At 42.0% G+C, this 16,118-nt stretch overlaps 1 protein-coding gene across 1 annotated transcript in view; it reads right to left on the bottom strand.

Moving 5' to 3' along the window:
* Positions 1 to 16,118, bottom strand: part of LOC132996605 (diacylglycerol kinase zeta-like) — a 74,532-nt gene that overhangs the window by 44,946 nt on the left and 13,468 nt on the right. Inside the window, exon 3 of the mRNA XM_061066916.1 lies at positions 262 to 370. Coding sequence (XP_060922899.1) covers positions 262 to 370 — 109 coding nt within the window. The remainder of the gene's footprint in view (positions 1 to 261; positions 371 to 16,118) is intronic.

Raw genomic sequence — 16,118 nt, 5'->3', positions numbered from 1 at the left:
TATTGTCTCAGAGACATTTTTTTTAAAGGTGAAGGATGATGTAGAGATAAAACTAGTGTCAAATCCTTGGTTTCACATTGGTTTCTTCCTATATTCTACCTCAACTTTCACATGTAGTGTTTTATGAGTCACAGTAATAAAATGAGTGTTAGTCTGTTTGATATCTGAGCTTTTCAAAGACCCTCTCAAAAATGAGAAAGTCCATTCGGAGGGGTTTATCGTCTTGACTAAAGTAAGTTACAGACAGATGCCCAAACTTACAGTCCAGTCCAGAGTACTGCGGATACTTGTTTCTGGGTCAGTCCTGTTCAGAGATGATGTGCTGGGTTGACAGGGCAGATGGTGCAGGCCAGACTTGGAGATCGCTTTCCTGAAAACACAAACACATGTTACGTCCTGGAGACAGAAGACTGTGAAGCTAGGTTTCATGTAAGATATCTGAGTAGGGTAGAGTGCAGCCTGTGCATGTGCAAGGCAGAGAAACACAGCACACAAAAGCATATCAGTGAAAGAAACACAAGACAGTTTTCATTTTTTATCTTTGGTTTTCTTGTATTATGGTGAGAAATTGACATGAAACGCCTCTGTAGTCATCTCCTGCAGGATGTTTATTATAAACCACACTACTAAGGGAAGCTTTGGCTGAGGGGGTAACCAGAAGGTTGGCGGTTCCATCCAAGTTTTCCCCATCTGCATGCCGAAGTATCCTTGGGCAAGAAACAGCCCCTAATAGAAAAGTGCCCAGATGCACTATGTGACCCGTTGTCACCACAGATCACTGTAGATTTGTAGTTCTATAGGCATATGTAATTTTGCTCCAAACTTTTATAAGAGGACCCACACAAAGTATTGTCTTTGAATTTGAGCTGGAGATATTTTCAGAAACTGGAACGTGTCAGACTGAGCACATCCTAACATGAGCACATCTTTTAGTCGAAACCCATTAATTTCAGTATTAATCCACTGCTAACTCTCTAATCTATACTATTCTGATGCTAAAGTCTGAAAGAAGTGACTTTTTACACAACAGCATGGCATTTTTTCAATTTTCCAATACTTGATTATAACGAAATGATGACAGATCTGATTGTTTCAAAACAGTTTCACTCCAAGCATCCTCTCTCAAGTTATTGACCCAGACACAGTGATAAAGAAACCATTGTCAAGGGGATGCTTTGCCAGTTGCCTGAGACCAACTATATATCACCCACATATAAAGGCAATTCATGCTCCTCATAGTCCCTTTGTTGAATATCACAAGACCACGAGGCTCAGGGGCAATCTCAAAATAAGAGGGGAGAGCAGGCATGCTGTTACGTGCCTGTGCTGTAATTACACACTGGGTCTGTCAATAATAATAAAAATAACCATTCTCTAGGTCTGTTAAGAAAGCCCTGATAAAAAACATCCTCCCAAAACCCTGAAAGGCAAATACATTTTATTTAATTTATTTAAAGGGTGAAAATCTATGTTTGCATTCATCTGCTTGCACAAAAGTTAAAAACATATATTTTGCATGTTTCTTTTTGTAATTATTCTAGCTAAGGCTACTATTTTGATAACTCAGAGAGTTTAAAAATGTTAACATGTGAAAATAACTGAACTATTAGACCACATGAGGAATCCAAATGGGGAAATGTTGCAGCACCCCCAGTCAGTGGTCAAAATAGCCCAGAAAGGCCCAAAGCATGGAGGTGACAGATCTGATGATAAGATAACTTGACATTTTTGCCTGTTGGCGACAGTGCGGGGATGGTAAGGGGGTCACCGCTAACATAATATGGGCAATGAATACCCGCAAGTAACTCCACGGAAATCTGGGTTTTAGTTTTCAGGATAGTTTACAGAAACAGAGTCCACCTCAAGGTCATGTAAATATGCAATATGGCAAAATAACCAAATACTTCTCTGACTGGCAAGATCAAATCAAAGAAATACATTTTTTATTGAAATGGAGATATCCTCTGAAGGCTGCATTTGAAGACAAGTTGCAGCAGAGCAATCAGGCTATCCCATTTGAAACCTCCTTCAAATTATGTCCATCCATTCCTAAACTATGGTGAATTCTTCTCTGGCCAACCTATTGTAAAAAATTCACAATGCAATGTTAAGAGAAAGAAAAGCTGCTGCCATAAATCCCCAGGCCAAGACCAGACCGTCTCATTTGGGCTCAGCCTTCTCAGACTACTTAGTTACCACTTGTTGAACCACCAGACTGAAGAGACCCTGAATTGGGACACAGCTCATTTTAAATGTCAAATTACAGTGTTTATGCATGTGGGTGTGCATGTGTTACATACGACAGGAAGTTCTCCCACGTATCCAGATAAGGATCATAGTATATGGTTCCCTCGTGGGCCCCAAGAGGTGAAGAACAGCTCTTATGCAGCGTTGACCCCGAGGAGGCTGCATCGGTCTCAGCAGACCCAGGATCAGAGCTCAGGCCTGCTGAGGCCAGCTGACTCAGACTGGGGCTGGTCGTGGAGGTCTGGATTGGTTTATTTGACGTCTGGTAAAGTTCATTAGAACTTCGTCGATTATATCGACCATAAACTCCATAACCAGTTTCAGTGCTCTGATACATAGAGTCTTCTGGGAGGAGGTGGGAGGAGTTTCGTCTGAGACAGCGAGGAGGTCGAAGCAAGGGGTGGGGTTTAATGGTTTTCACAATGACACCCTGAGTTAGATGCTTTGGATTTCCTCCGTCTCTGGTGTCTACTTCTTCATCGCTCGGTTCTTCTCCATCTGACTCAGAGAAGGAGCACAGGGAAATATCCAGCTCCTCGTCTTCCCCTTCTTCTCCTTCCTTCTCATTCACTCCTCTTCCCATCTGGACCACACTCGCAAGTAACATAGAGGACCCAAGTAAATGAGGTTCAATGGATTTGACTTTAGATGGACGTCGATATCGCAGCGGTAGCCCATGATGCACTGCTGTGCCGCTACCAGAGGCTCGGCGGGCATGGTGAGGTTTACGCTGAAAGCCTCTTCTTCCTCTCTTTATAGCTACATATCCTCTCTCTGCTCCTTTTCCAGATTCTCCCGATGCTTCACTGCTGTGTGTCAATCCCAGCTCTATAACTGACAGCCGCCTCGGACCACTGGCCACCAGTAAGCCAACACTGGGGCGCCTGCGCTGGTCAGCACAAACTGGAGGCAACCCAATAGAGGAACGTCTGGACTGTGCTAGTGCTACAGAGGGCAGACCAACACTAGAGCGCCTCCTGGCTTTACTGGTCTGAACAGCAGGACCAGACTGACGTGGTGCTAGGTGCTCCGGTCTCTTTTTTCGGCGATAACAAAAACGCCGTTGGAAGAAGAAATCCATCATGACTTGCTGCAATGTGGACGCTACTAAAAATGTGCCCCTCTACTTTCCAAATTAAAGGTCAACAGTCACATATATTTTCAGATGATGTTTTAGTAACCATGTAACAAGAGATGGTATCCATGACAACTGGGCTTTGTCCACGCAAGCCAGTATCAGACGATGGTCCAGCGTCTGCTGGTCACCTACTAGTCCACCTCCTCTCCTTGTCTCCAGTCTTCCTGTAGAAATGCTAAAGGGGCAAGTAGGCTGAGTTGTAAATTTGATGTTGTACCATAATTATGACATCAACAAAGAACTGTTAGTACAAAACTTACTCGTACAATAACTACTTCCTTCCCCTGAATAAATAATGGATTACTACTAAAGATTTCCAAGATACAAATCCAATGGATCTCTGATGCAGTGCTGCTTTCTTCAAAGTCACTCAAGCCATTAAAATGTCACCGGTTCCCTCATTCCCAGTGTGATAGATTGGTTCAGTTGTTCCTTCTACAGGGTTTAGAAATAAAAAATTAGAAGCTAATAAACTCTGGGATCTTTTCTGTTTAATTCCGTCTCAAACAGAATGTGAAATTAGAAATATCCCACGGGTCAAGACGCCAAAAACATGTTTTGTGAGGCTGCCTCAGCCTTGACCTTTGACCAAGCAAATCTAATTAGAAAACATTACGCCACAGGCTGTATGAATTTAATAATCATTTATACTGATGAATCTAGAGAGACTTCTCGTGTAGCTTTCACCCATTTTGCCTCATTTATTTGGTTCTAGGACGCATTTGCGATAATTGAGACTCTAGGTAAATCTGTCGCTCTGAGCCCTGAGGTATCTGTTGAACCAGATTTTACAGAGTCGAAAGTATCATGTTCTGCTGTTGTCTGCAAATGTTAAGCTTAAGGTAAATTGAGAGACTCCCATATGAAAAAAAACACTTTTGAAATGTGTAGTCTCACGTTACACCAAAGCCAAGGACATAACTGCAGAGAAATGTCACATCACTTTTGTCTCCATTTTTTTGCTCTCAATGAATTCCAAGATTTTGACAAAAGATGTTGTTTTCATCTCCTCTACATTTGACGATAGCTGCTGAGTGAAGGTGTCATAGTGTATCAATGACTGCAGAGTGCTGATAATGTAGAAATAAATCACAAAGCGCATATATTAAAACTTATCATAAGGACTTTATGAAGAAGGATTGTGTGACACTGAGTTCCTTTCAGTGTAGTGGAGATAATAAACTTCAAACGGAGTGTATCTTTGCTCAGGATATGACACATTTCAATGAACCTGAGTACTTACAGTGAAACCAATTACTTATTTAACCATGGAAGCTCTACCTGTCAGCAAAGCACCAGTTTAACACAGTGTACGATTAACTCAGGATTTGCTCCAGAGAACAGACAGCGATGAGCTCTAAGGAACTTCTTGTAATCGGCAGAGTAACAGAATCTGCAACCTGCAAAAGCACATGAGGATGATTCAGTTTTATTACTCATGTTGAGCTTTTTAATGTTGCGAACAAAAGAGCTCTCTGTGGTTGCCTTGAATGAGGGGGACGACGGACAAAAGATCTGTTGGGTATTTGTTTCCCATGTGTGCCACTGAACTTACAGGAAACACAATGACTGAGTCAGGGACGCACAATATAGACGCCTCGAACCACAACGCCACAGACGAACCTGAGTCCGTTGAACCGAATGGCACCGAAAGCACGAGATGCGGCGTTATCGGTCACATTACTGAGCGTATACGTGTTCAACAGGTTTTTATGTAACACAAGACATGAGATGAGAGCAGTGCACGATGAAAGCTCGGAACTCCTCCACTTAAACCACCACACAATCTGACAGGAAGTCCCATCAGCGCACTGAAACCTCCGCCGCTCACTTAATCCCACCCCCACTGACATTAAACTGAGAAGCATTCTGTCTCCTAATGCTCTGTCGTAAAGGTCAGGGGTCGTCACAGTGATGGCTGGCCGTCATAATGCCACGCTGCCAGAGTCTGGGGTGATAAAACACATTTCCCAGCTCACACACAAAGAGCTTCTGGATTTTGCTGTGTGGCTAAATATCAATCATCCCTTTCAAAATATCTGGCATAATTCTTTACAGTTGGTTATAAGACACAAGAGAGGCTGCAGTTTCTGTATGTTGAACGTACATCTCATGAACCGCAGCTTCACACTTGAAATGTGTTTAAATAAAAATCCAGTGGGTCTTCTTCTACGTTCTCGGTTGGAAACTAGGTCACACCACAGGTCAAAACACCACCTGATCATTTTGATGATTTTTGTATTCACCATATCAGACGGACACTGACACCGAGGTTCTCCTTATAAGCACCAAATCCACCCTAACAAAAACCACTGATAATTCCTTAATTTCTCCACCAGTCCCTCACACCCAACAGAGCCACCATTCTCGTTACATCCCTCCATTACTGTAACTCCCTTCTTTTTGGTCTCCCTTCCTTCATAGATTTCAAATTACAGAGCTTTTATTTTGAAAGGTTATGAACTTTGGTCAGTAGATTGTGTAGATTGCTTAACAGACTGCTGCAATAGCTGACATATTATGGAGGAAATAACAGTTCAGTCAATCATTGAAAGTTTAATACAAGACACAGTAATAAAGCAAATTCAGTTTTTCATTTTATGAAAAAAGTGACTATTCATTACAGATAAACCAGTTAAGATGACCACAAGGTTTTCCAACTTTACTCTGACTGCACTATTAATTGTATATTTCTAAAAAACTGCTCACAACGTCCAGCACGCATACAATAAAAAGTGACAGTGTATTGTAGAACGGTCTGAGGAATGTATTTAAATGTTGACCAGCTGTGAAGCACAGCTTCATGACTCATACAGTTATATATAACTATATCTATAACTATAATGAAGTGATATTCATTTATCACTTACTAACACAAACACATGGATTCTTACCGAAGAGTCCCACAACCCTCTCACGCATTAACATCTGTCAGAGTACTTGCACTGATCAGGGATCAGATACGCAGCGGGCCTTCTGAATGTGCATACGTGTCGAAGCCGCTGGAGTCACTTCCTTCCTGCTGCTGCGATGCGACAGGAAGTACAGTGAGTGACTTTTCCCACAGACCACTTGTTGACTCGGTCGTAAACAGAACACATGTGTCTGCGTTAAACAGACGCATGAACATCTGTCTTCCAAACCAGTTAAAACACATCAAGAGTTTTAAATTGGATATTACAGAGTAAAGCAGGTGAGATGTTAAGTAGGGATGGGGGAAAAAATCGATTCAGTTACAAATCGCGATTCTTGTGAATGACGATTTTAAATCGATATGCTGCCTCCCAAATCGATTTAAAAAAAAAAAAAAAAAAAATTTATACGGAGGGGGATATATTGGGGGAGCAACATCACCCCAGAGCATGTTGACTAGCTCTTGTTTTTGCACAAGAATCTAAACATACCCAAGCACTAGCTTTGCATCGGCTACATGCAAACAACAATAGCCTACTTCTTGTTTATTTCAAAGTTTATATTTTAAGTAAACTTTTATTCATTCTATTTAATTTACCTTTTATTTATTGTTTAAAAGTAGCCTAAGTGGCATACATTTCTTAATCTGTCAGTTTGTGTGCAGTTGACAGGGGCTATACAATAATAGGGCACATTTTTATTTATTTGCTCTGTTGGCTGCCCGGCAGTCATTAAGTTAATGTTAATATTTGAAATAAAACTGGTAAAGCTCTAAGTGAATTTGACTGTGTTGTATTTGAAGGAATGATTCAACATTTTTCCATGGTCCAGTATATAAAAAAAAAAAATAACCAAAAGAAATCCCAGGAAATCGTAATATCGAATCGCAATACTTACAGAATCGCAATACCCACAGAAATCGCAATACATATCGTATCGCCACCTAAGAATCGTGATAGTATCGTATCGGGAGGTCCCTGCCGATTCCCGTCCCTAATGTTAAGTATATTAATTGGTTTCAGAACTTATCAGTCGTCAGTGATTCCCATTAATTATCTAGAATGTGGCTGCCAACCATATTCTAATTTGTTCCGCAACAGTTTCATTACGAACCAAACACTGATGTATCAGCTGATATTAGCTCTGTCACAGTTGCATCTCATTGGCCAATATGTTGCATCAGCCAATAGGTAACAAGGAAAAGCAGAAATTACAGTTATTTATATCTGACATGTTGCAGAGAGAACCGAGGACTTTCACAGGAAACCCACAGGAAACTATTTGAGGTGTTTGCATACAGTCAAATATCGATGTCAGCCTCAGAAGTCTGATGTTACGCTCCAGTCTGTTCGCATGTCCTTGTTTGCAGTGTAAATAATGAAAGTTTAAAGCCTTTTCCCTGGTACTCTCCTCCCTGCCCCTCCTCTGAGGGTGTCGCTGTTACGCAACAGCTTCCACGATGATAATCCCTTACCATAACGGGGGAGAGGGAGGCAGACACAGGGCTGAGAGGACTCGCTAATAAAAACCCTATCCACCTGAGTGTGTGCGTTAACATGTCAACACTGCAAGCGCTCTCTGGCGACCGAGACACACACACACGGGCCTATTTCAAACTGCTCACGGAGCCAGGCACTTCCACAAATAGAGAGGTTGTAGTGTAGAGGGCCGGACTCCTTTTAAGGGGGATGAAGCCGACAGAGGTGCTTCTCAGTGGTCTGCAAGCGAACTCCCTTCACAGAAAGCCTAACATCCCTGAGTCTCCACTGACTTGTTGAGTGCAAGAGGCAAGAACTGCTTTCTGAGCTGCACTGCTAATTTTTTGGGAAGTTCTCCTTCCGGCCCTTAAGTAAAAGGTCCAAGTTAGCCCATGTAAGAAGTAAAAAGATGTAGGACATGCATTCAAAAGCTATTTTCTGCAGTTATTCAGAGATCGTGTCCTGCAATGCTCAACCCACCTGTTTTTTTCCTTCCTGTAATGTAAATGTATTATATCATACACTGTGGATTTACAAGTTATGATGTTTGCAGCTGGTAAAACAGGGCACCGGGTGATTAATCTAGTCATAAAATTAAATTCCCTGTAAAAACGTGTATTAATTCAACTCAGAGCCTAAATTCCATGGATTGAACAACATGTCTGGACTATTAACACAACAGGAGACTGTCCTCGTATAAACAAGACCAGGTCCAACCACAGGGCTGTTGAAAGAACTGCTGTTACCAAAGGAAAGTTGCTTCATCCTGCACGAAAAGCCACCAGATGATGTAGCTGGCGGTTTTGCATATTCATGAGGCCGTCGTGTCAAATTTGCATTCTGCCTGGAGTCGGTCAGCTTCAGCCTCTGTTTGCTTCTCTCCGACTCACGTATACAGTTTTTGGATTTGCTCAAAGGGCTCAGGGGGTAGAGCAGTTATCCTCCTTCGATCCCTGTCTTCCCCATTCCTGCACGCTGAAGTGCCCTTGGGCAATACTGAACCCCCAAAAATTGCCCCTTCTCATAGAGAAAGTGCCGCAGGTAGTACCTCTTTGAGTGGTCATCAAGACTAGAAAAAAACGCTGTATAAATACAAACCATTCACCCGTCAGACCCCCACTCAACAGATATAGAAATAGAATCTGTTGATGTCAATTCATTTTCAAATAAACATCAGCTGACCGATGGCGTAACTTCACAAGTCAGCCAGGCAGGAGTATTTGGAGATGCCGTACTGGCCGGTGGCCAAGCCGGCCCAAACAGGAAGAACATGGTTTCTTAGGTAAAAAAGCTGTGTGGCTGAGTGCCAGGATACAGTCAGAGAGAACAGAGGTAGTGTTAGAGTGCGAGAGACCGACCAGAGCGCGGTGCCGCTGGATTAAATATTTACATAAAACATAGTGGTGGACTATGCAAATGCACGGGCATAACGAGCGCTGTATAACAATGAGCCTTCCAGCTGTATGCAGCTGCAATGAGATGTACGCTGTATGCAGACTTGCTATTTGCTAATTGCTCAATGCTTTTATTCCTAAAATATACACTGCCCAGGGACTGCACAATAAAAATAGCCTCTGTGGCTAACTCTTGCATATTTTCAGAATTGTTATTAATATGCACTGTCCCTGACAAATACAGTAATAGAGGAAAAGAGGAAGCTGAAAAAGGAACTGCTTCTGCTATCCAAAATAACCCATCACATATTTATGCGAATAGCGCTCTCTAAAAGTCAAAGGAACATCTGAATGGACTTCACGCTTTTCTATTTGGTTGCACAGCACGAAACTGACAAAAATTCAGGCCACTGGCGTCCGTCAGTATTTCTCAAGAAGTCTGGACATTTCCTAGAATGTTTCCATCCAGGCCACAAGTCAAATGTATGGAAAAGGTCCGTGTGAGACTAACAGAAAATACGTCAGAATAAAAATGTATACAGGCAAAGAAAACAAACTATTCCAAACAGCTTAGAACGGCCGCTACACTAGTTGGTATAAAACTCACAAGTCATCCTGTGAAGTAAAAATAAAATAAACACTTCCAGGACAGGGCAAAGAAAATAGATTTGTTATCGATGCATCACTTATGTTTCCTCCACATGTCAAGAAAATGACATGTGGAGGAAACACATGATTTCATAATAAAGGTAGTTAAGTTAGACCTTACAACCTTCAGTGTATATGTTTCTACAGTAATCTCAATCATACTTTGTAAACACCACATTTTTACAGCATATTCAGTGTGTGTTTACCGGACCCACACGTCTTATTTGTGTGCGTGTGTGTGTGTGTGTGCAGAGATGTTGTCAGTCTAAACAGAAGCCGTCTCTCACGCTCTTATTCCAACTCTCATGGTGACATGTTTGTTGTCTAAACAGCTGCTTTCATGTCGGCCTCATGGCGCAAATTACACACACACACATCACTGCTTCTTGAGAAGTGGCACAAAACAGAAGACAATATTGAAAGGCTGAGACAAACTACACAACACGTGTGTATCTTCCATGTACTGAGCTGCTGAGCTATGCTTTGATACAACCTCCCCCACTTTTCTCTTAACCAAGGTTGACAGAGTCCTCAAGAAAATTACTTTCAATATGGATTATATTTGAAAATTATAAAGATTCTCATCTGGGTTTTGTTATTGGACTGGATACAAGTATTTTAACTTCACCTTAAACAGTAATCAAATGTTTTTAAGATTTAAAAAAGACATTCTCGTGTTAGGAGATGGATAACATTTTCACATATGACCTAATATTCCTCAGGAAATATAGAATTTCCTGCTGAAATATGATCAAAATATGCATCTGAGTCACTTTCGAATGCATTGAACATTATGGAACAGAAGGGTTGACTCCAGTGACGGACAGCTGGTATTTGTTCCACCCAGCATTCTGTCTCTGCTGGTTCTTGGTGAATCACAGGTTTTGCTCGTCTGTGTTTCTTAATTTGCATATCTGCTTTCTAAATTGGCTCTTCCCTTTTTGGGGCATTTCTGAGATTAATGTTTTTCATTTCTCTAGAATGTCTCTGCCTTGACTCAAGTCATCTAATGGACTATCTGGGGGTGTTGGTTAAGTCTGTCTTCGGTTCCTTGATTCTCTTTGGCTTTTGCTGCCAATTCTTTCTCCTTTTTCCTCTTTTCTCTTTCAGTCAAATCCTTTGTTTGATTTATTTATCCTTCACTAACTCTCTGTCTCCCTCTCTGTCTCTCCTGACTTACAAATTCTTCTTTTAATTCTGGCTGAGTACTGATTTTTTCTCTCCGCTTTTTTTTGATACTTACAATATTATGAACCATATGTTCCTGTACTAGAGAGGGAGTGTGTATATGTACCTTCACCATTATGTGTGTGTACAGCCCATGTTCCTTCAACTAAACCCTGATAGAGTTGATGACTATCAATGCACAAAAGAAACAGAAACAACGCTGATGCAAAGTATTAATCTATTTCTATATTTTACTCCTATGACTCACAAAGCCCATTACAACACGACGCCTTCCCATTAAATGTCAACTCCGTAATTTGCGTGTCACCACCAACAGACAGAAAGTCTGACGGACTCGACATGAGAGGAATTTTGTTTGCAACACCCAACAGAGTTCATGTAGCAGCAATTTTTTTTCTTCAGAAACTATTAAATTATTAACATTAATATTTAAAATACTATAAAACTACAAAACCGACTTGAACCTGCCTGCCTTGGATTAACTCTGCATAGTTCGAATGTCAAAATGGACATGAACATTTACAATTGAAAATTATTTGAATTTTTAAACCAAATATCAGTTTCAACTGCCGGACGTGTTTTGTCCCATGTCTCAGGAATCAGTGACATAAGCACGTTTAATGAATATGACGTGCACACTGTGAACCTAATCTCAACATTTCATTTAACATTCGCTGACCTGTAATTAATCTTTGTTATTTATTTACTCTCTCCTCGTCGTTTGCTTGTCTTGGGCCCTGTCCAACGTGTGTACAACACGATTCTCCTTTTCACTCTGTTTTTAGTCTTTAGTCTTTAAGTCCTGAGAAAGAAGATCCGCTGAATGCTCCACTGCGTCGCAGCTGCTGCAGCTGGACTCTGTGCTGTAAGCATTCAGTCCACTCTGCTCTGTGGTTATAACAGATATATCAGCTTTACCCTCGGCCTCTTTACTTATGCAAGGAACTCGCTTCTTCTGTTCCCAAAGGTTTAAGACGTTACGGAAAATACTGCAAGAGATCAAAAGAGAAAAAGTCTGATTCAAATCGCTCTTTGTTTGAATAATCTGATGTTGATCTTTTAATGTATGTGGCACAAACTATCGCTAGACAGCGCTCATCAGTCTTGTGACTCCGTGGCAGAGACCCTCATCCACTTCTACATCCCCTCCTGTCTGTGGAACCCAGCAAGAACCTGGACAGGCTCCAGTATATGCAGAACACAGCAGCCTGGGTTCTCACCAAAACAAAGCCTTTAACAAAGAACAGCTTTCGCTCTGAGAACCTTTCATATCCAAAACCAGAATAACACCTCTGCGGTTGTATGTCTCTGCAGAGCAGTTTCAGTCTACATGCATTCGTTTCCAGACTTGTATAGGTCAACCTGACATTTGAATTCTACCCACTAAAGTTTCATATTCACCTTTAGCCTCAGAGTACCCTCAAGTTCTGCAAAAAAACACGTGATGGCACGAATGAGCCCAACTGAGGTGATGTCCCTAACATCCGCTGGCAGACGCTAACACCTGCTTACATCTACTGTTGGTTGGTCCGTTAAATTGTGCAGAGGAACTTTAAACGTACGAGGGACATTCAACAGCTACATCATCCTAGAGTCCAACTGAACATTTGTAAATGCCGGCGCAGAGGCATTACAAAAATATATATACATATTTCTGACCTTATCACTATTTAACAAATCAGATAAAAATTGTAAGCGATCCGATTTGAGGATGTTCTGGTATCTGATATTTCTTATTTCTGCAACAGACCCTGTCAATTCTGGGTAACTGTATTTTAACTCTTGTATCTTGATTGTTCTGGAGGAACCAAAGAAACGAATGTCGATGAAAAGTTTCAGTTAAGTAAAAAAGCTAAAATGTAACTGCACCTGCGAATGTGGCACATCATCTCAACACTTGTTAAACCACAACAGGATTTGGAATCTGACATTTTACAAACTGAGGGGGGGAAAAGGTCGCACTCGGTGTCAGAGAGGGCAGCAGCATTTAAAAACTTTGATGGTTTCAAATCCAGAGTGGAACTTTGTGACATTTCTTCACATAGTGACTTTGCTTAAGGCAGTTATCGTCCGTAGAACTCCACCCACACCACGAATGAAACCCACAGTTCACCTGGAGGTTGCCAGGACTTCATTGTCAGGAGCATTCTGTTATACGACTGAAAACTAGGAAGAGCACAGCACTGCATCAGTCTACACTTTACACTAAACTCTCTATAACACAACAGACACAATAACAAGATGTTTCTATCACTGCCTGCTACATTCAGCATGTTAACAATATTAAATAAAGTCTATTCAAAAAAATTTTAATAAAAATAATAAATTTAGAGCCAACCTGAAAAAAGGAGGGGAAAACTATCCATCCATGCCTCCACTCCTCTTTCTCATCTATGTATCTGCCGAGCTCACACTAAACCCTGGTGTGCAGTGACCGCTAACAGGGAGGGAGGCGGAGGGAGGGGTGAGAGAGAGAGAGAGAGAGAGGGAGAGAGAGAGAGAAAGATCAAGTGGGTGTGGCCCTGAGAGAGAGAGAGAGCGAGAGCGCCTGAGAGATGACTAAAATAACTTGTGTGTACTTTCTTGATAAGATGAGTGCAACGCTGTCTGATAAATATTCACACACACACACACACACACAATGTGGTGAGTTACATCCCCTCTCGGTTGCAAACTGTTGATAAGTAACTCATGAGTGAATAACATCAACTGCAGATGCAAATATAAATGAATAGATTCATGGATATTAAACAAATCATTACAAATTTTCATAACCGACAACCATACAACACATGCACTGTGCCACAGAGATACTAAATTTAGAATTACTGTCAAAACACTCAAAACAGCAACAACATTTATAGAAACACTTCCTGTCGTGCAACTTGTCAACAAAGTGAACAAATGCTTCCAATCGAGCTGCATTGCAGAGCTTTTATTTGGAAAAGTTGTGAACTCAGGCGATTATTCCCACTATGGAAAGGGGAAATTAAACCGAGATCCTTATAAACATTTCATGATTGCAATAGGTCAACAATGGGCCTTTATTGTTATCCATTCTCTGTGTAAACTCTGGTCTATGGAAGAGGAAGGAGGCTTCAGCCAATGGGTGTGAACATCTTTGGGACATCTCTTAAGATGTTTGGAGAGTTACTCACTGCACAGCACTACCAGCCGCTAACCGTTACATCTGCATCTCCCACGCGTGTGAATAGAGACATGAGCCAGATTAGGTGTTTTAACATTTTGAACCCCGTGCACACAACTGTGGCTCTTTTTGTTATGACTGCACAATGCATTGCGATGACAGTAACAGTTTGTCACAAATAATACTAATTTATTTTGTTAATTTAGGTTTGGAGGATTGTCCTGCCCCATCTACTGGCTTAGGAAAAAAATGCCACACAAAATAAAGAGGCCAAATAACTAATTTAATCCAAACTCACTGAAAAAAAAAATACATCAATGGAATAGGCAGCAGCTAAATGTAGTTAATGTGTACTTTTACTTTTTAGTTTGGTCGGTGTCCCATCAGCTAACACAGAGGAGGTCATGTCATCCATCTTTATATACGTCTTCTATGACTAGAGCCTTAATACAGGCCTGGAGTAATAATTCAATGGGTCTACTTTAATCATAACCACGATATTGTTCAGAGAAGTTACACTTAAAAAATGCCAAATATACACGATCCTCATATTAGGGCTTTGATTATAAATCAGCCTAAGTTGATAAACCAATAATGAACCTCGTGTGACACAGAATCACAGAGTTTCAGACTCAACTGGTCCCATCTTTCCACCGTGAACACTGACAATGGTGTGGATTTTTTTTTTTTCGAGTATCTAGTCAAGCAGGAGGCAACACTGTCATCGTTGTTTCCATTGGCATGACAACCGTGGCCCCTGTTGCTGTGGGAATCGTGTCCCCTGTTCACATGATGACGAATAGTGACCCGCTGGCGAGGTTATACACACACACACACACACAAACGCACACACACACATACACACACAAACAAATATAATCCGTATCCTGCCCTGACTTACCGGTACAGCAGTAAATAGCAGTGCGGGAAAAACCCAGATCATTTCCCAAATGTGTGAATGTTTGATGGGCCAGGATCATATGGGCTCCTTATCTGATGTCTGTGGAGGGGGAGGGGGAGGGGGATGCTCTGCAGCTTATATAATACTAATTAATATAAATGTGCAAGGTTACAACAGCAGTGTGTGTGTGTTTGTGTGGGTGGGTGGGTTTGCATGTGTCTGTGGATAAGGCTTGAATTATGTCAGAACAGTTGTGCGTCTCAACTGTTCACATCCTGTCTAATCAGGACGGAAGGCTGAGTTTCCAGCCAATGGCGCCACCTGTCGGTCACTGTCGGTTACTTCAACCCATTCAACACTTCCCTTTCATCTCGCTGTCTTCTCTCACTCGTGCCACCTTACCTCCGGGTGAAGATCTTGAGTCCGGTGAACGACTTGGAGCAGCCGCTCATCATCTCCTTCTCCTCTTCCACGCAGAGCGGTGGCGGCGAGGAGGAGGGCGGCGCAGGGAGGGTGGAGGAGGAGCGCAGGGAGGCGTTGGATGAGGAGGACTCCGAGCTGAACTCTCCATCGACTCCTTTCACGTTTACAAACCCTTCTCCTCCTTCTCTCTCTGTCTCCAACTCTTCTTGTTCGGTTGTGTCCGCACAGGTCGCCGGCGCTGCCCCTTGTCCCAGATCGGCGTCTGCTCCCAGCTCCAGATCCATGACAGACAATAAGCTACTGTGATCTCATGGCCGGTCACATTTTGCCAGGATAAAACCACAACTCCTGAAATTTGGGCAGTCCGTGTAAAAACTTGGCCGAGACAGAAGAGTCTTTATGCGACTTAAGTTCTGAATATCATGTGCAGGCCGTCCCAGAGCCGGCCTCCGAACGTCACTTTAACTATTCCAAATATTCCCAAAGGAATTCTGTGTGTTTAGAGGAATCCCATGTGGAGTAGTCACACTCCTCCTGACTCCAGGTCCTGAAGGCGTTCTGTAACACCAACCCTCTGACCCCGGCTGCTTCACTGCGGTCAGGTCATAAGGTTTTCATGGTGCGAAAATGTGACCTGCAG

Source organism: Limanda limanda, chromosome 23 (genome assembly GCF_963576545.1).
Source record: "Limanda limanda chromosome 23, fLimLim1.1, whole genome shotgun sequence".
Taxonomy (NCBI): domain Eukaryota; kingdom Metazoa; phylum Chordata; class Actinopteri; order Pleuronectiformes; family Pleuronectidae; genus Limanda; species Limanda limanda.
The sequence above is the reverse complement of the archived record's forward strand: the minus strand, read 5'-3'. Positions and strand labels throughout refer to the sequence as shown.